Source organism: Rhinolophus hipposideros (genome assembly GCF_964194185.1).
Source record: "Rhinolophus hipposideros genome assembly, chromosome: 22".
NCBI lineage: Eukaryota > Metazoa > Chordata > Mammalia > Chiroptera > Rhinolophidae > Rhinolophus > Rhinolophus hipposideros.
The window spans coordinates 12151132-12169182 of NC_138068.1; the positions used below are offsets into that span (position 1 = coordinate 12151132).

General features: G+C 53.5%; 1 protein-coding gene and 1 long non-coding RNA gene across 4 annotated transcripts; one reads left to right on the plus strand and one right to left on the minus strand.

Moving 5' to 3' along the window:
- Positions 1–84: 84 nt before the first annotated feature.
- Positions 85–11738, minus strand: PCIF1 (phosphorylated CTD interacting factor 1). 2 transcript variants are annotated; one of them, XM_081034053.1, is made up of 17 exons: positions 11612–11738; positions 9738–9916; positions 8270–8412; positions 8054–8178; positions 6787–6924; positions 6464–6594; positions 6173–6327; positions 5378–5525; positions 5202–5285; positions 4838–4937; positions 3644–3806; positions 2752–2924; positions 2525–2611; positions 2260–2444; positions 1490–1583; positions 1221–1396; positions 85–1139 (listed from the first exon to the last, which is right to left on the minus strand). In XM_081034053.1, the coding sequence occupies exons 3-17, from the start codon at positions 8391–8393 to the stop codon at positions 908–910; spliced, it is 2115 nt and encodes a 704-aa protein (XP_080890179.1). In that variant the 5' UTR covers positions 8394–8412; positions 9738–9916; positions 11612–11738; the 3' UTR covers positions 85–907. The 2 variants fall into 2 exon arrangements, with proteins under 2 accessions (XP_080890179.1, XP_080890180.1); XM_081034054.1 differs by having other exon boundaries at positions 584–1087.
- On the plus strand, positions 890–3589 carry LOC308491114. 2 transcript variants are annotated; one of them, XR_013992280.1, is made up of 4 exons: positions 890–1021; positions 1230–1313; positions 1478–1595; positions 3464–3589. It is a non-coding gene; the product is annotated as an uncharacterized lncRNA (long non-coding RNA). The 2 variants fall into 2 exon arrangements; XR_013992281.1 differs by lacking the exon at positions 890–1021 and having other exon boundaries at positions 1173–1313.
- Positions 11739–18051: the final 6313 nt, after the last annotated feature.

The window sequence follows — 18051 nt, forward strand, 5'->3', positions numbered from 1 at the left end:
GGAAGAAGGAGCCTATTACAGCCACAAGGGGGGAGTGAGGCAGAGGTGGCCTGGCCCTGTGGCACATGCAGCCTTGCCTCAGTAAGTATGGTGGCCCGATGGCAGGGCAGACGCCTGGCACAGCCTGCGAGAGCCACAGCCTCCTCCCCTGGGCCCCAAGGAGCAGCTCCTCCAAGCCTACAGGTCCTCGGAAGGTAGTGCCACCGGCTGCCGGTCTGCAGAGGCCGCACCGAGGCCCGTGGTGCCTCCTGAGCCATATTTCCTCCTGACCCAACTGTAAAACACCTGGCTGCCCTCTCACTTAGTGGCTCAGGGCCAGCAGACCTCTAGCTTTCTACCTGGGCACAGCTGCCAGTCCTCTGCTCCCCAGAGGAACCAGCACAGGGGCTTACCAGATAGACGGTGCAGGGCTCTGGACTCCAGACCTGCTGGGAACAGGCAGAGGCCACCAGGGTCCCAGTTAGGGGACAGCAGGGTGACAAGTTCCACACTAAAGCCCTGGAGGGTGTGAAGGCCCAACGGTCACGAGAAGGTGAGCCTGGATGTAGAGGGCTGTGGTCCCAGAAGCAGTTCCAGGTTCCTTGGCCTTCTCTGCCCTCAAGACCCCCACACGTTCTGGAGGAGAGGGTTTCTGTATTTCCTTTTACAAATGAAACAAGGTGGCACGGGTGGGGTGGAGGAGGGAAGGCATGGGGCCTATTTACAGGGGATTTGGAGGGAGTCTGAGGTGGGAGGCTGGGGGGAGGGGTCAGGGAGGGAGAGCCCTAGCGGAGCCATAATCTTCCTATGTCATTGCAGCCTGAGTCCTGCTGTCACCCCAGGAGGGTCCTGGGGTCTGCTCAGCCCCAAGAGCCCTGAGTCCAGCAGTCCATACCAGCAGCCTGGGGCTCCTCCTCCCCACAGGACGTTAAGTGGGCTGAGGCTCGCGGCTCGGGCCCTGCTCTCGGCCTGAGTCCCGATCCTTGGCCTCCGAGGTCGACGATGAGGAGGAGCTGGAGCCATGGCTTCGGCCTGACTGCCGGTAGGCGGTGCTCAGCTCCTGCAGCCGCTCGGGCGTCGGCGCCCACTTGGCAAAGCCAGGGTCGTTCTGCAGGAAGAGCACGGCTGTGTTGTGGACGGCCTTGTAGTGCATTTCCTCCCTGCGGGCAGAGGCGGCAGCTCAGGGAGGGCTCGGCCTGGCCAGCCCAGCCCTCCTACCCCTACCCTCCCTGGGCACCCACTTCTTGCAGATGTGCTGGGACCCACTGCGGTACTCATGCTCGAAGGGGGGCAGGACCAGCTGGTGGCGTTTGAAGCGGCTCTGCTCCATGCGGGTGAGCGCTGGTGTCGGGGGTTCCCGCCACTCAGGGATGAACACGATGAAGGACAGGGGCTCTGGGGAGCTCTCGAGCAGTTTCTGGGGGAGAGGGCACAGGGTGGATGCACATCAAGGGCTGCCCTCCAGGTGGCTGGCAATCTCGCTTGCCACCCCCAACAGCAGCGTACGCACCTCGAAGTGAGAAACCATGGCCTCCATGAGCTCCTCGCAGAACGGAGGGTTGGCCTCAAAGGACCCACTCAGCGGGGAGAAGTCCAGGCAGGGCCTGGGGACAGAGGTGAGCATTCTAAGTCCCCCCAGGACCCAGTCCCTCAGCCAAAACGGGCCGCCCCCTCCCTTAGTCAGCACATTGAAGAGATGGCCCTGATCAGGCCAGAGGCCAATATTCATCCTTCATTCGTCCTGGGATAAGGTGTGGCCATCTCCATTGAATGGCTGAGGACAGGCTCAGGCTTGGCAGCCCAAGTCCCCCGAGCTGGTTAGTGGAGCTGGCACTCAAATTCACCTCTGCCCCTGCTGCCCCCACAGCACAAGCCATACCCAGGAATTCCCTCCTGCTGAGCTTTCCCTCTTGCTGGCCTGGCCTGTCTTCCTACTGCAGACAGCATCATGTCCTCCCATCCGTGCTCACCTCCCACCCCACCCCCAAGTTAGTCTGTAAAGTCTCGGAGGTCTGTACCACCACTTCTCAGTACGCCAAACCTGGGCTCATTCACTGCGAGACACACAGGCTTGGCTAGGGAGGAATGAGAGATCCAGCCCCCACAAGGTCGTGGTCAAGGTCATACAGCTGGTGGGGTGAAGCAGGGACTATACCCGAGCCTGCCCGACTCCAAAGCCCTAGGGCATTAGGAAGCGGCTGGCCGAGGGGGGATCTGCGCTCTGGACAGAGGACTGCTTCCCGGGCCTGAGCAGGAGGGGCCCAGCAGCCCCTGGCTCACCCTCGGGAGCCGAAGTAGCCGTCTGTGTCAGGGAAGGCAGAGCAGTACTGGCGGAAGTAGCAGTTGAGGGGCGAAGCAAAGCACTCAAAGCTCACACCAAACAGTCGGTGGAGGGCCTCGAACACGTGCACCGGCAGCGATCCCTGCAGGCCTGTCCCCTCGTAGAGGCCCACGCCAAACATCATCTGCAGAGTGGTCATAGTCAGCGTCTGGGGCGCAGCCTGCCCGCCTAGAGCCGCCCTCCCCTGCTGTCCCAGGCCTGTACCTGGTACCGGCGGAGAAGACACCAGACTCGGGGCAGGAACCTCTCAAAGGCAGAGTCATCAATGCAGCTGTAGCGGTAAAGGAGCCACTGCAGGACAGAAAGCAGTGGGCTTCGGCACAGGGCCCTCCCTCATCTCTGTCCTCTTGCTAAGGACTCCGGCTCAAGAAAGATCCAGCCCTCGCTTCTCCCACCTGTGGGGACCTGCCGCCCCTCCTCCCAGCTCTTACCAGCTTGCTGAAGTAGTTGCGGCTGACCTTGACCATCTCTCCCTTATACCGGATGCAGACCACATTATTCTCCATGTGCATCTCCACGCTGGGCATGGGGGGCGCAGACACGGCCAGGCGCACTGGGTAGCAGTACACCAGGCGGGGCTCCACCTCTGGGGCCTCCACCTCCTCTGTGGACAGGGAGAGCAGTGAGGGGGTCGCCCTGCCCCCACTCTACCGACCTCACCCCCAATGGCCCCAGCACCCACTGTGTGCAGGGGCTTCCCACCACGTCCCAGGAACCAAGGGTGGTATATCCCATCCTGTGGAGTCACTGCAGCTCCGAGGATCAGTCACGACACAGCCAGGTGACTGGCAGGGGCAAGAATTGGTGGCCTGTGTCAGTGTGTTCTGTACTGCCACAGGCCCCCCACGCATTGCACCTCAGGGCCGGGCAGGCAAGCAGGCTCAGGCCATGCAGAAGTACGGGACTGTACCGCCTCCTCACGATAGGTACAGTACCTCAGTGAGGGATCTTTTTGGGCCAACCACTTTGAGGTACCATTGAATCCTCACGTGATCCTGTGGCCAGGTATCTCTAGGCCTCAGTTTGGGGAAAGTGAGGCTTGCAGAGAATGAGTGTAAACACAGGTCCACCTAACTACTTACCCCTGCCTGTCTTTCCCACCTCCTGGCCCTCCCTTTCTTGTCACTTCTCTCCGTTTCTTAGAGGAATAGAGACCCCTGACTAAAGGACACAGCAGGTTCTGCCCCAGACACTGCTGGAAGAAATGGGCCTCCCCAAACCAGTCCGTGGCCTTGAACCTCAGCCTCAGTTGTCCCTTTAATCTGGGCCTGGGATACGGAGTTGATGGTATCACCGCTGGCTCCCTGCCACTTGGCCCCCTACCTGAGATGTTGTTTTCCTTGAGGATGGCAAGGTGCTTCTCTCGGATGCGTTTGACGTACTCCAGGGAGATGTGGTAGATCTTACTGCAGATGCCTTCCACGGAGTCCTTGGCCGCGGCCGATACGTGGGGGCCACACTGCTTCCGCAGGTGCTCCAAGCGATCCTGGAGGAGACACCCCCGATGAGGGCTCTAGTGGGTTGGGAGCGGCGGGCTGCTGGATGGCAGCAAGCCTCATTTTGAAACCAGCTCTGCTACTTAGTAGCTGTTACTTGGACAAATCCCTTGGCATTTCTGAACCTTATTCCTCAACTGTTAAGGGAACACAAGAAGTACCTACCTAATAAGACAGTTGGAATATTAAGTATCATTCCCCTTGAGGGCTTACCAAAGCCCCTGGTATACTGTAAGTGTCCAATAAATGCCAGCACTTAATGTGGGGCTTACACTGCTGGATCCCATGCTTGCTGGCGAAATGGACAACCAGGTGTAGGCCCCACTTATAAAGCATTTGCAGTCTATTGGGGAGAGAACATTACAAAATGGGGTCCTTGGTCATTGCCGATTTGAAATGTGAGCTTTTAGCAACTTGCAAGGATAACCGTAAGCATTTGTAATTTTACCGAATCACGTGTGAAATTGATGAGTGAAAATGAGTCACTCTGGCTAGTGAGCACACCTACCTTTGTCACTCTACGTGTCAAGTACAGTTACTACTGTGAAGTGGGAAACCTTGTCTCTTGTGAGAAATGGTCCTGAAAAGAAAGCCCATTGCTAGTGCTGGTGGAGAATTAAAGAAGTGATGGGTTTGGGTCAGAAAAAGAATTGTTTTGGACACATTAAAGTAGGGAACTGAATTTTGTGGTAGCTCTTAACTGTGTTAAGAGCCACACCCAAGAAAAGGCAGTTTGTCAATCTGTTTCCAAAACGGAGATGGTGACCGTTCATTAAATTGAAAAGGCAGCTATTGATAGTGTGTGGGTGAGCACAGAATTCCGTTAAAAACCTTAACAGAAATGTTCTTTTGGAGAAAGCCAGGAGCCTAGACAAACATCTCTATATACATGAGTTTATAGAGAGTGTCAGGAGTGTCAAAGGTCTGCTGTGGGGTCCTGCCTAGCCTGGGCAGGCCAAGTGGGCTTCTTGGAGGAAGTGGCCACAGAGCTTTTCCATTGGTTTTGCCTGGGGACACTCACCATATAGTCCTCTTTGGAGGCTGAGTGGTCCTTCCGCAGCCAGCTGAAGGTGTCTTCCACATTCCACTTGACCACCTTCCTGCTGTCAGGCGACGCACTCCTGCCGATTGAGGGCGCATTAGGGGGCCAGCAGTTAAGTGTATGCTCTGCCGTTACTCCACCCATCCCACTTCCACTGGCATTCGGGCATAAACCCCTGGGCTTCCATCACAGCTTTTGTTCCGCCTTTCAGGGCCAGCCCCACTTCTGCCACCAAGAGGAATGACAGCCCTGTGAGTGGGCCGTTGGCCTATGAATGCCCCCACCCACCACCCTCTGATCACAGACCCATCCATCCTGCTGGGCACAGGAGAGACAGCCAAACCTGGACTCAATGAGCCGCCTGGCGGCCTCTGCATATTTAAACAGCAGGCGCTTTGCTTCCTCCCGGAACTTGATTCGGGATAACCTGGGTTAGAGAGTGGCAGAGTTAGAGCCCTTCTATATGGAACTGGGTGCATGAAGTACGTGGCCCTGGGCCAGCCTCAGCTGTAAGACTACCTGATGGGAATGTCATTCATGATTTCTCGAAACATGGAAGGCGACACGACTGGTTCACAATTGCTTGGCAACAGGGGATCAGAGCCTTTATCCACGACCTTGCGCTCCAGCATCCAGCGGTTGAAGGATTCCCGAGGGGGCTCAATGCCTGCAGAACAGGAGAACTGATGACGGTCTGCATTTAGTCAGCAGACTCCACACTGCCCAGCACACAGGAGGCATCGCGTGGGCACTAGAGGTGCAACAGGAAATGACGCAGCCTCTGTTAAGTCGGGAGCTTCCATTCTACGCAACATCTTCCAACGTATATTCTGAGAATCACTAGTATTATAAAAGGAGTTAATAAGTGTTGCATAGGGTAAAAAAAGGGAAACGGTATTTCAGCAGTTAAGCAGGTCTATCCACTCATTAATTAAAGCTGCCGTTTCCTGAGCACTTTCCCTTCTTACTCCTGGCAGTGGTCCTGTGAGCTCCAGGTACTTTTATGCCCTTTTACAGATACATAAAAAGGCTTCCAACTGCTTGGCAAACAGTAAGCACTCTGCAAGTGTTAACGACTGTTTCTGATACTGACTCAGCCACCCTTTATGGAGGCACTGTTACTGTCCCCGTCTCACAGAGGAGGACCCGCAAGTGCAGAGGTGCGACCATGAGCCCAAGGTCACAGCACGTCCCTTCCACGGCACATGCTCTCAGGCACTGGGCTCCACAACGCCTTCCCCAGGCCCTGTTGGCCGACCCCCACTCCTGCTCCAGGTGGGTGGACATGCAGGCCGAGGCGCAGGCCGCAGTTACCTTCTCGCTGCTGGCACAGCTCCCGGTAGTGCTGCCGGAGCTTCAGGATGAGCTGGGAGCGGAGCAGCTCCACCTCGGGGTGCGGGGGCAGCACCTCAGAAGGCCCCCGGTGCTTGATGACAGCATTGGTCTGGATGTCCAGATCCCAGTACACCCTTGGGGCATGGACAGGAGCGATGAGGAAAGGAGAGAAAAGGGAAGGAGGGGTGCTCTGCCTGCCACCACACCCCACAGTCCTGGGCATGCTGACCATCACCGCTGGACACCCCAAGCCAATCCTCAGGAACTCACTCAGTGGGTCGGAGGAGAGCTGCCTGCTGTTTATCTTCAGGGGACGTTCCCCAAATCTTCAGCATTGGGGTTCCTGGGACACTGGGGGAGCTGGGCACTGATGGGCCTGTGGGTGTCACAGGGATTTCGATCTGGAGCAAGAGTCAAAGGCATCAAGTTAGGAGAGCGGGCTAATGGTGAGGAGAGCTGTGTGCACCTGGGGAGCTTCACCCCGGACCCCTCCGGAACAACCTGCCAATGCCCAGCCCTTGCGGGGAATCTGCTGGCTGGCTGCGGGGGCTGGCTGCATGCCCACCAGTTCCTGAGGGCCCACAGACACTCACCTTGGGCTTCTTCACACCGTTGCCACTTGGCTGCTCTTCTGAGAGCTGCCGTTTTCGGGGCCTGTTCTCAGCCGTCGGGGTTTCCACCAGGCTTGAGTCTTGGGGCAGTGGAGTCGCATTCAGCCCCAAAGGGTCCGACTGGAGGAAGGAGAGCAGCAGAGTTGCAACCAGGGCCAGTAGCTCACGAGCCCCGGTACTGCGGAATCGGAATCCTGATGCCCTCCTCCCTGTTCCTACTCCTTGGAAAAGAGCAGAGGGCACCGGGGTGTGAAAGAACACTGGGCTCCACTCCTGGTCGCTATTTGCAATAGTGTGACCTTGGGGGTTACTCCCTTCCTAATTACCTCACCTTCAAAACAGCCCGGAAGCCCCGCCTCACCAATGAGATGATTAAACAAGCCAATGAATACTAGCTTAACAGGACACCTGGCATGAGCTCAGCACGCTCAATACATATTAGTTTCGTTTCCTTAAGAAGCAGGAGGAAAGCCAGGAATAAAGGAAAAACTCAAGAAATGTTTTTTCAAAAGGTACGGCCCTGTGGATGGAATTCTTTTGGTGACACCAAGAGTTATCAGTGTGATGGTGGGTAGTGTGCCCCTGAAATCACATCAGGTGCAAGTCCTGCCCTGCCTCTTACTAGCTGTGAGGTCTTGGGCCAGCCATTTCCTCGGTGTCTTCATCTGCAAAATGGGGATGCCAGCTGACTTGATTGTTCCCAAGAAAAGAAAGTCTGTTCCAACTGACAGGGATCCGAAGCCCCCGCTCCCACCAGACCGCCCATACTTCCCCTACCATACTGATGGCACAGTTCCTAGAATGCGTTTCTCCTCCCCTTCCCACTTTCCCCCTTAGCCAATCTTCTCATCTGAAATGCTACTTCAGAGCTTTCCCTGCCCACCCCGTCAGGATCCCTGATGTATTCTAACACCATTCTTCATGCAAGTGTCACACTGTAATCCTACTAGCCCCCTCCAGCAGATCGTGTGCCCCGAATACAAGGGCAGGACCATGTCTCCCACTCACAATTGTATGCCAAGCACAGTGCCCAACATGTAGTACGAGTTCAACTTCATGTGCCACATTAATCATGTGTTCACACGTCAGTCTCCCTATGAGTCCAGGTTCCATGAGGGTAGGGATTGTGTCTGCCTTACTCGTCATTGTACCCCCAGGACTAGGCACACAATAGCTGCTCAGGGTACATTTGGGGAAGACCCAGATGCCAGAGGCTGCTCTGAGACCCCTGCCCTAGGCTGGCACTCACAATCACATCATGCTGGCCCAGCACAGGCATCTCCCACAGGGACTGGTTGGTGAATCGGTTGAAGTAGTAGGGACGGTTCTCCCTCCTGCTCCAGCACTTCTCCCAGCCCGCATGCACCAGCTCCTCTGCAAACAAGCATGGAACCCAGTTAGGGTCAGGGCTGCTCCCGGGGCACCCTTCCTACCCCACCACCCTGCCACTGCCCCTCGCCAGTACCTGGGAGGTCCTGCACCAGGCGGATGGGCTTTGGAGAGCAAGGCTGGCTCTGATTGGAGGTGCCCGGGGAGTGACTCAGCAAGGACGCTTCCTCCCGGGGGCTGCCGTGATTCTCATTGGCCATCTCAGCACCCACACCGGACCTGCCACACAGAGGACCAAAGGGTGTCAGGGCCAACTCCATCCCTCCCCAAGACCACCTGCAGATGTGGAGAAACCGATCCAGCCCTGTGCTGGAGAGCCAGCATGGTGCCACAGAGGGAGCCCTGGGATCTAAGTTGCCTCAACTGTAAAACTGGTGCACTCCTGTTGCTCCTTCTCTCTGAAATACTTTCCCCAATTCCCTGCCTGGCTTGCCAGTAAGTTCACATCCTGCAGGAAGCCTTCTTGACCCTCCTCAGGGCCACGAATACCTACACTGCCACCTCAGAAAGCCTGGTTTATCAACCGGGCTTATCTCCCCATTAGACTGGCGGAATTCCCAGGACTAGGAATTGGGTCCAGTGTAGCCCTCTCCAGAGTGTTCAGCAGGGTACCTGGACCCAACAGGAGCTCTATTATTTCTGCAAGTATTTACAAAGCACCAAGAGTGACAAACAAGACAGAACAGGGTCTGCCCTTGAGAAGCTGTTCCCACAAGAAGGAAGTGTATCTCCTCCTTCCTGCTCCTATCCAGTAAAACCTAACTGGCACGGAGGGCAGCCCGGGAAGGCACATGGCATCTAACTGGACGCCTCATTTTACACTGCAGGGGACGAAGCAATCTGTTACTAAAAGAACCAGTGGGACTGAGAAGGAATATCTAATTCAGTCCTTCATAATCCCCAGGTGAAATTTTATTTAAATACCAGGAAGGAGGTCAGCTCCTTCAGATTTGTATTCCCGACTACCCCCACCCCCGCCCCCAAAACACACCCAAGAACAAGTGTCAATGGCCAAAGCAGTTCCCAAACTGGCTGTTAGACTCCTAGGTGGCCAACTGCGATTGGATTGGTGATCCTATAGGTGTTTTCAATATGCCACAATACCCAAATCAAACATTTACCCACAAAAAGACCACAAAGGCACATTTAAACATCAGTTATCTTTGCTTGCTGAAATTTTATCAACTCATTGTGGTCACACTCATCTCATGCTGATCAGAAGCTCTGATTGGCTGTTGACAACATCATAGGAACCATTGGGACATTGATTTTATTGTACACTCAGTCATAAACATCTTCGTTAATTTGGAAAGGGGCAAAGTGAATGCTTACTTCATCAGTACAGTTTGGCAGATAAAAATGCAGGGAGCAAGAGGACATACATACAACAAAAAGGGGCCATGATGACAAAAAGGTTTGGAATCACTGACCAAGGGGAGAAAAAGCTGTAGCTGCCTTGATTCTCTGGGGGGAGGAGGGGTTCCCGGTGCCTTGGGGCTGAGCCCATAGGTCTCAAGGCCGAACGAGGTCCCTCTTTTTCTCACCCTCTGGGGTCTGCAATGCTAGCATGAGAGGGTTTTCTTCTCCGGCCGGATGGACCCCCACGGCACAGGGTCTCACAGAGGGAGGGGAGAGGCCTGCAGGAAGGCTCAGCTCAGCACAGGTGGGTGGGCTGGTCAGCAGTGGAGTGGACGGGGGCCCAGGGAATTCCTTGCATCAGCAACTGCAGAGCAAACAGAAGAAAAGAGTCACAGACCTGTGAAATGCTGCAGAACAGGGACAACAGCAAGAGGGGCAATGACACACAGCAATCTGGGAGCCCCAGGACAGAACAGGGCACACACCATGAGAGATTTGGGGATTCTGGGAATGGAAATGGTACTTATCAAGCTTTCCAACCAACAGGTTCACCTTCATGGGCTTGAGACCCGCACAGTCACACAGGGGCCCGTGTTGAGGGCCCTGAGCCTGGTGTAACTCTCTGCTGTCACTGTCTTGAAATTTTTAATACATTTTTAATAAGAATCTCACATGTTCATTGTGCACATTGGACCCTTGCAAATTGTATAGCTGGTCCTGCCAACCAAAGTACGCCTAAGACAATAGAAAAGTGAACCACCTTTCATATCACAGTCTCAAGCCACCCACAGTGGGTGAAAACACATTTCTTTGAAAGACGTCTTAAAAAAAACAACAACATGCAAATGCATTACATAACACAGCGTGGTAGTCTTTATTGAAACATATTTTCCCTGAGAAATACTGTGTGATACTGATGTACAGGCAGGTAAACTATGCAGAGGCCACACAGCAGCACAGCTTAGGGAGGCCACACAGGGACACTGCAGTGTTTCCGAAATGGGCTGCTCGTCAGAACCACGTGGGGACGTGTAAAAAAAAAAAAAAAAACAATCAGATTCCCATCCCCTCACTCCACATTTAGGAGTCAGAAATGGGGGAGATACACAGTAATTTATATTTGTTCGTGCACCTCAAGGGTGAGACTCAGAGAAGGAATGACCAATCTTTTCGCTTTACAGTATTTCAAATCTTTACCTGTTTTTGCGATTAAAATTTTTTTTTACATTTCCCGGCGGATTTGGATGCAGCAGGTCGGTGGCCAAAATACCAGCTCTGGGTTTGGACAAACATGGGTTCCAGAGCCTTCTGCCCCTGTCCAATTTCTAAACCAAAATAACTCAACCTCTATGGTCTCTGTGCGTAGACTCTAGCATATTGTACACTCAGGAAGGCACAACTGCTATTATTAACTCTTTTATTTATTCTGTGGCCCCCTGGCCCCCACGCATACCGCAGTTTTGACAATGCCGAACATAAACAACCGTATCTGCGCAACCAAAGGAATCCACCAGAGTGAAGACTCCGATTCCGGGATGAGAGGAAGATGGGGCGGGATCATCTCAGTAACGCACCAATGAGAATCCTCCGGCCCAGAAGGGCGGAGTTAAAGGACTTGGAAAGTGCGCAGGTGCGGGGGGCGCGCGAAGGAGGGGCGACCCCCAGTGCGCGCACACTTTCCCCTCCCCCCAACTCAGTGGGGGCGGGCTGTTTGGCGCGCGCGCGCCGGCCCATCTCCCGGGCTCCGCCCCCCGCCCCGCCGCGCGCTCCCGCCCCCGGGCTGAGGCGACTCAGAGTCGGAGCCCGACACAAAGGCGGTGGCGGCGGCGGCAGCGGAGGGGCCCTGGAGGCCGCTCCGCCCGCGCTCTCCGGGCCCACCTCCCTCACCCAGGCCACCGGCCCGGCCGCCCACCCGCGGGCCTAAGATGGCGGCGACGGCAGAGACGAGGCAAGCGGTGGCTCCGAGTGGAAAGCGTCGGAAGGGCCGCCGCCGCCCGACTTCGGACCTCCGGACCGTGGCGCGGCTCGAGGCGGGGCCATGGCTTCCTGGGGCTCTTACCTGCCCGAAGCGGACTCGAGGGGACGCGACTACACGTTTTGCTCGGCAGCCCGTTTTGCCGCCTCCGCCTCGCCCTCCCCAGCGCCGCTCCCGCCATCTTGTGTCCCGGGCCGGGACTCCGCGCTGCGCATGCGTTGGTACCGCCTCTGAGGGACCTTGCCGTTGCCGTGCCGCCATCTTGAGTGTGGCAAAACCGGCCGGGTCCTCAGATCCTGCTTGCTTTCGGCCCCCTCCCCTTTCTCCCTTCCTTCCCTTCTGTTCCACGCGAATCTGAAAAGGGAGAGGCAGTTTTGCGGGCCGGAGGTGTGAACTGGAGAAGGAAGGAACTCACAGGCACGCTCCCTGCCTCATTTTACCCCGCAAGCACACCTGCTGGGGCCGGAGGACCCGGGTGGGCGGTGCGCCGGCAGGGTCGGACTGAGTGTGCGCACCAGGGGGCGCGGGGCGAGTTTGGAACCTGCAGGGCAGCGGCGTCGTCGCCGACCTAGGGGCGGAGTCCAGGTGACGTAGGCTTTGAAGGTAGCGGGGAAGCGGGTCCTCGCCCAGGCGCAGCTCTGCCACTTAACAGCTAGTCGCTTTCCCTCTCTGGGCCTCTGTCAGTGCTGTCTAGCCGTTTCCCATATCCAGGCGGCATGCAAACAGAACGTCGCATAATGAGGCTGCACAAGTTATAAATGCTCTTGAGTAGGAGGAACAGCCGTGGGAGACATAATGAAAGTGGCTTTTGGCGAAGTTGGGAAATTATAAACGAGATATCAGGGGCTTTCTAACACTGACATCCATGGGTGCTAGTTGCCGTGCAAATCCTCGCAGACCTCACAGCAGCCACAAAAGTTGCCCAGCGAGACCAGCAGTCGCTAGGTGTGCCGTGCACTGCTCCCTGCAAGATTCTTTGGTAGAGGCCGCGCTGACTCACTAGCTCCACCTACCTCTGGCCTCCGGGATAAGCCGACTTGCCCGTGGTCGCGTGAGGAAGACAAGCTTTACCACCTGCTGCGCGGCGGATGCTTCGGCTGGGCGGCCTCTCTGGTGTCCATGGTGCCTGGAGCCCTGCAGCTTGGTGGGGGGGCGGGGGCGGGGGGGGAGTGTTATAAAACTGGAGGCAATAGGATGAATAGTAATTAAGAACTAGGGTTTCCTATCAAAAAGACATGAAATAACATGTTGGTGAGGATAAGTGGAGAAAAGGGAACCTCTCTATACTGTTGGTGAGAACGTAAATTGGTACAGCCACTACAGAAAACAGTATAGGGGTGCCTGAAAAAGTTAACTACCATGTGGTCCTGGTATTCCACTTCTGGGTAGCCAAAGAAAACACTAATTCAGAAAGATACCATGCAACTGTATGTCCATTGCAGCATTTACAAAAGTCAAGATATGGAAATACCCATTGGTAGGAAATGGATAAAGAGATGGTGCACGCGTGCATGGATACTACTCGGCCATAAGAGAGGAAACTCCACCACTTGCAACAACATGGATGGACCTTGACAGTAGTATGCTAACAAGTCACAAAGACAAATGCCGTATTCCAATTATACGTGGAATCTAAACGAAGTTAGAGAACAGATCGGTGGTTATCAGAGGGGGGGTTGCGGTGGGTGAGGGGGGTAAATGGTACGTTGACAGATGGTAATGACATTGTGGTGATCACTTTGTAGTGTATACAAAGACCAAATTCTGTTGTACACCTGAAACTGATTTTATCTCAGTTTAAAAAGTTTCCCATCACATGGTTCATCTCACTTTGCACTTATAGTCAAAATCAACCTCTTCCCTCCTTCCTTATTTCCACTACCTTAGATCAAGCCCCATTATTCTTAAAACTTTTTAAGAATAGCACACGTACATAAATGTGCTCAAAACAGAAGTGTAAAAATGTGTATGTCACAGTGGACACCTGGCTAAACACTACTCAAGGTCAAGGTACTGTCAAGGAGAAGCCCCCAGCAGGGTAATCGCTGTCCTCACTATTGTAATAATCACTTCTTTGCTTTACTAGTTTTCCCACTTAAGCATACATCCCTAAACACTAGTTTTGTTTTGCCTGTTCCTTGAACTTCATTATAAACGGAATCCTAGACATGTTTTGTGCCTTTTGCTCAACATTGCACTTGCAAGACGTCCATAATTGTGGCATGTAGCTGTTGTCCATTTTCATTGCCGTGTTCCGTCTTCCAGTGTGTGCTGTACTGTTGGGGGATATTTGAAGCCTCCTGCCCCATACCTCTTTTCTGAATGATTACAGTAGTCTCCAAACTGGTCTTCTGGTCCTCCAGGCTTGCTTCTCTCAATCCAAAATCCATCTTGTAGTCACAGGGCTCACTTGAAGTGTGGTCATATTGCAAATCTGATGAAGTCACCCTTGGCTTAAAAATCTTGAATATCTCCCCACTGACTCCGGATAAACTCCCACACCCTTAACTTGGCTCACAAGACCATAAATAATGAGAACTGCCATGGCAGAGTGTTCACTATGATCTGTGCCAAGCACTTTGCACACATTCCTATTCACCATCTGGCCCTTCAAACCATCTTTTCTTTATCTGGCCTCAGTTTATCTTGAACTTCCTAAATGTATCTGGTTATTTCTTGACACTGAGCCTTTGCATATGCTGTTTACTATCACCCTTCGTCCCCTTTGCCTAGTTCAGCCTTCAGGTCTTAGCTGTCACCTCCACCTGGCAGCTTTCCCTGAACTCGCCTCCCCCCAGGCTAGGTCAGGTCCCCTCTTTATTTCCGTAGCGGTCTGTGCTTAGTGTTTATCCATTTTCTTCATCCACTAGAGGGACTGCTTAAGGGCGGGGCCAGGGCTTGTTCACCCTGTGGTCCCATGCACGGCGCTGTGCTTGATGCTCTGTAAATATCCGTTGACCACAGACAGACCACATTGGGCTGAAGTCCGGGTGACTTTTTCAGGTACCCCTGTTTCTATTCCAGGCTCTGGTTTCTGTGATGGGAACACTAAGGCAGTGCCCTTTAGGATGCCAAGAAAAGCATAAGCTGCCCACTGTGGAAGAGTCCCTGCCAGCAGCCTGGCATCCTCGACTCCCAAGATGGGGATGAACAGGTTGAGCAAAGCTCCTGGGGCTTTCAAGTGCTCCAACTTCTGGAATAAGAAGTCGCCCTGAAGGGCTGGGAAGGAGAGAAGGTTGGGATAAGCCAGGCTTCTCGAGCAATAGCCAGTCCTGGCATGAAGCCTGCTGTCAGAGCCTCTGAGGTCTCAGCTCAGGACAGAGCCCAGTTTCCATGTTAAAGCAGAAACAAACATACAGGCCGAGGTTGCCACATACCTTAACCCCCTTGTTCTTTTCCGCTACAGCAAGCAGCAGCTGAAAGGGAACCACACAACTCAACCCCTGAGGTCCTGGCAGTTAGGGAAGGGAGGCTCCAGCATGACCCTGTTCCAGGCTGCCCCCACCCAGGCCGGGCCTGAGCTGCCCTAGGTCCTGTTCTGCAGTTTAAATAACACGAAAGCAGTTTCCAAAGCGAGTGAGCCTGGCCCCAGGAAGGCTATGGAAGGGAGGCTTCCACCCCAAACTGTGGTTTCCACAGGGAGTGGTTTCTGTCTATTCTGGGGCCACATGAGAGAACCCATTTAGGCTAGGAATAGATGAGGGGAACGGGGCGTCACCTCCAGTCTTTCAGGCCCCGTCATTGTCTGATGTGGTGTCATGCGCACTTCCATTTCTTCACTCGGCTGGGCCCAATATGTGTTGGGTCCTGTCCTAGAACCACGAGAATCAGTGATAAACAAGGCAGGCTCTTTGCTCTCAGGGAGCCCACAGAGGAGTGGGAGAGACAGACACATAAATAAACCCTCAGCTGCAGAGAGAGAAGGGCTCTGTTGGGATGACCATGCAAGAGAAAAGGCTTCGGAAGAGATGTCGGTGGGCTGAATCACGTTGGAAGAATGAGATTTCCCAGGTGGGCAAGAAAGGGGAAGGACACAGCCCGAGCCCAGACCTGGAGCTATGGAAAGGTATGGTATGTTGGAGAAACAGCCTGAGCAGCCCCAGGGACTGGAGGCCATGCAGGTTGAACCAGGGCCTTGGAACCCAAGTTCAAGCCCTGTTCTGGGTTAGCACTCAGCCTCCCCAGCTGGTGTTTGGGTCATCGCAAGATGGGGGTGGGGGACACGTGTGGTGGTCTCAGCCACCATCTCACCCGTTCCCTCTGATGCCTGTGTTTCTATTTGGGCAATGTGGCCTGGCCGAGAGCCAGGATGTTTGCATCCATATGAGCTGAGTCAGCAGAATTGAAGCCGAGACTTCTCCAAAAAAGAAGCCAGGCTGACAGCTGGCAGCTTCCGGAAAGTCTAAGGCCAGAGGAAACTTTGACCTAGAGCCCTGGTGGGGGTTGTGGGGAGGCTACCAACTGAGCCTGGGTCCCAGCCGAGGGGTTCTTAGGAAGCTTGACTTCTAACCCAGAGATCTCAACCCTGCCTGGGAAAAACTTTTTGAACAACTTTACTGGGGTATCATTTACATACCACGAGATTCACCTGTTTCAAATAAACAGCTCATTGATTTTGCGTAAGTTTACACAGTTGCGTCACCGCAACTCAGTTTTAGAACATTTCCATCACCCAAAACAAGATCTCTCGTGACTGCAGACAAGCCCTCTTCCCACCCCCCAGTCCCAGGTTAACCATTAATCTGCTTTCTGTCTCTATAGATTTGCCTTTTCTGGGCCTCTCCTATGAATGAAATCACACAACATGTACTCTTTCTGTCTTGCTTCTTTTACTTTGCATGTTTTTGAGGTTCATCCATGTTGTAGCATATATCAGAAGTTCATTCTTTTTTATTGCTGGACAGTAGTCACTGTATAAATATACCACTTTTGTTTATCTGTTTACCAGTTGATGGACATTTGGACTGTTTGCACTTTTTGATTATTAGGAATAAAGCTGCGATGAATATTCATGTACAAGTGTTTGTGTGAACAAGTGTTTTGCTTTTTGTTGGGTGAACTATCGAAGCCCCTTACAGGGGCCTAGGAGTGGTACTGCTGTATACTAAGTTTATGTTTAGGAGGAACTGCGAGATCCTTTCCAAAGCCACCGCATCATTTTATGTTGCTAGTAACAAAGTGTGAGGGTTCTAGTTTCTCCATGTCCATGCCCAACTTGTTATTGTCAGTCTTTTTAATTATATCCTGCTGAGGAGCTTTTTAAAAACACCCACTGATGCCCGGGCTGCATCCCAAACCAATTAAATCAAAATCTTGGGGTTTGGGGCCCAGGCATAGGTATTCAAAACAGAACAGAACAAAGCAAAAACCTCCCTACCTCAAAGCTGCTCCTATGCAGAAGGGTTGAGAACCAGTGATCTAATTTTAGGTCTGAAGTCCTGTCCTACAGGGCACTGAGCGGGTGCTCAAGCTGGCTAGCGGCCTCTCCCGCATCAGGAGGCATGTGAGCTTGGGGGTGGGAAACAAGACGCCTCCCAAGAAGGCACATGGACAGTCCCAGAGCGGATGGGCCTGTTGGAAGGTGAAGTGAAGGGGCCTGGTAGTGGGTTGCAGCAAGTCGTGACTTCCGCACAGCCAGCTGAGATCCTGAGGGGCACGTCCCACGACCTTTGGAATTGTTCAGGCTTCTGAAGAGATTAAGAAAGTATGACATTCCTGGCTGCAGACCAGCTGCAGAGAACTCCAGAGAAATGCAAGGAGATGGGTGGTGCCATCAGGAACTATAGGGAGCTTAGAAGATCAGGGGGAATTAGGCCAGGGCCAAAGTCTGTTATAAAATCACCTGGTTTTGAAGAGTCTGTAGATAACAATAGCCACCCACTTTCCATGTACCAGACTCTGCTGGCCACTGGGGATACAGCCAGGAGTGTCAGGCTCCCACCCTCATGGAGCTTACAGTCTATTTCCTGGAAGACACAGACAATAGAGAATGGAATAGAATGCCAGGTAATGATGGAGAAGGGGCCTCTCAGTGGGGGTGACATTTGAGTAGAGATCTGAGTGAATGAAGGAAGCTGTGCAAAGATCTGTGTGCAAAGATGTATCTGGTAGAGAGAAGGGTTAAGGGAAAGCTTGCGGCTGAGTGAATTTGGTGTTTTCCTAACAGTGGTAGAAGATGGAGCAGATAGCTAGATCACCTAGACTCTTTCAGGGGTCATGGCCAGAGTCTGGGTTTTATTTTGTGCACAGTGCGGGGCAAATGGAGGGTTTTGAGCAAGATAGTAAAATGCTATGATTTCTATTTTTAAAAATCACTTTGGTTGGAGCAGGAAGACTAGACCTATAGGGGCAATAGTGAGGCAAAGATGAGGCAAGTTGTCCAGGTAAAAGATGAAACTGGCTTGGACTAGTGTTGGTGCAAATGGAAGAGAAATATAGATGTGGGCTATCTCTTGGAGTTTGAGACACAATTATTTGGGGTAGAAATGGGGTAGAAGGAAAAAAGGAGTCAAACATGTTTTTGA

Bases quoted from the DNA above. Each gene is read 5' to 3' on its own strand.
- PCIF1 (XM_081034053.1), bottom strand. From the start codon at position 8,393: ATGGCCAATGAGAATCACGGCAGCCCCCGGGAGGAAGCGTCCTTGCTG. The intron at 6,595-6,786 runs GTGAGTGTCTGT...CTCTTGCTCCAG, and splicing joins ACGGTGTGAAGAAGCCCAAG to ATCGAAATCCCTGTGACACC. The intron at 1,397-1,489 runs GTGCGTACGCTG...CCTCTCCCCCAG, and splicing joins CCATGGTTTCTCACTTCGAG to AAACTGCTCGAGAGCTCCCC.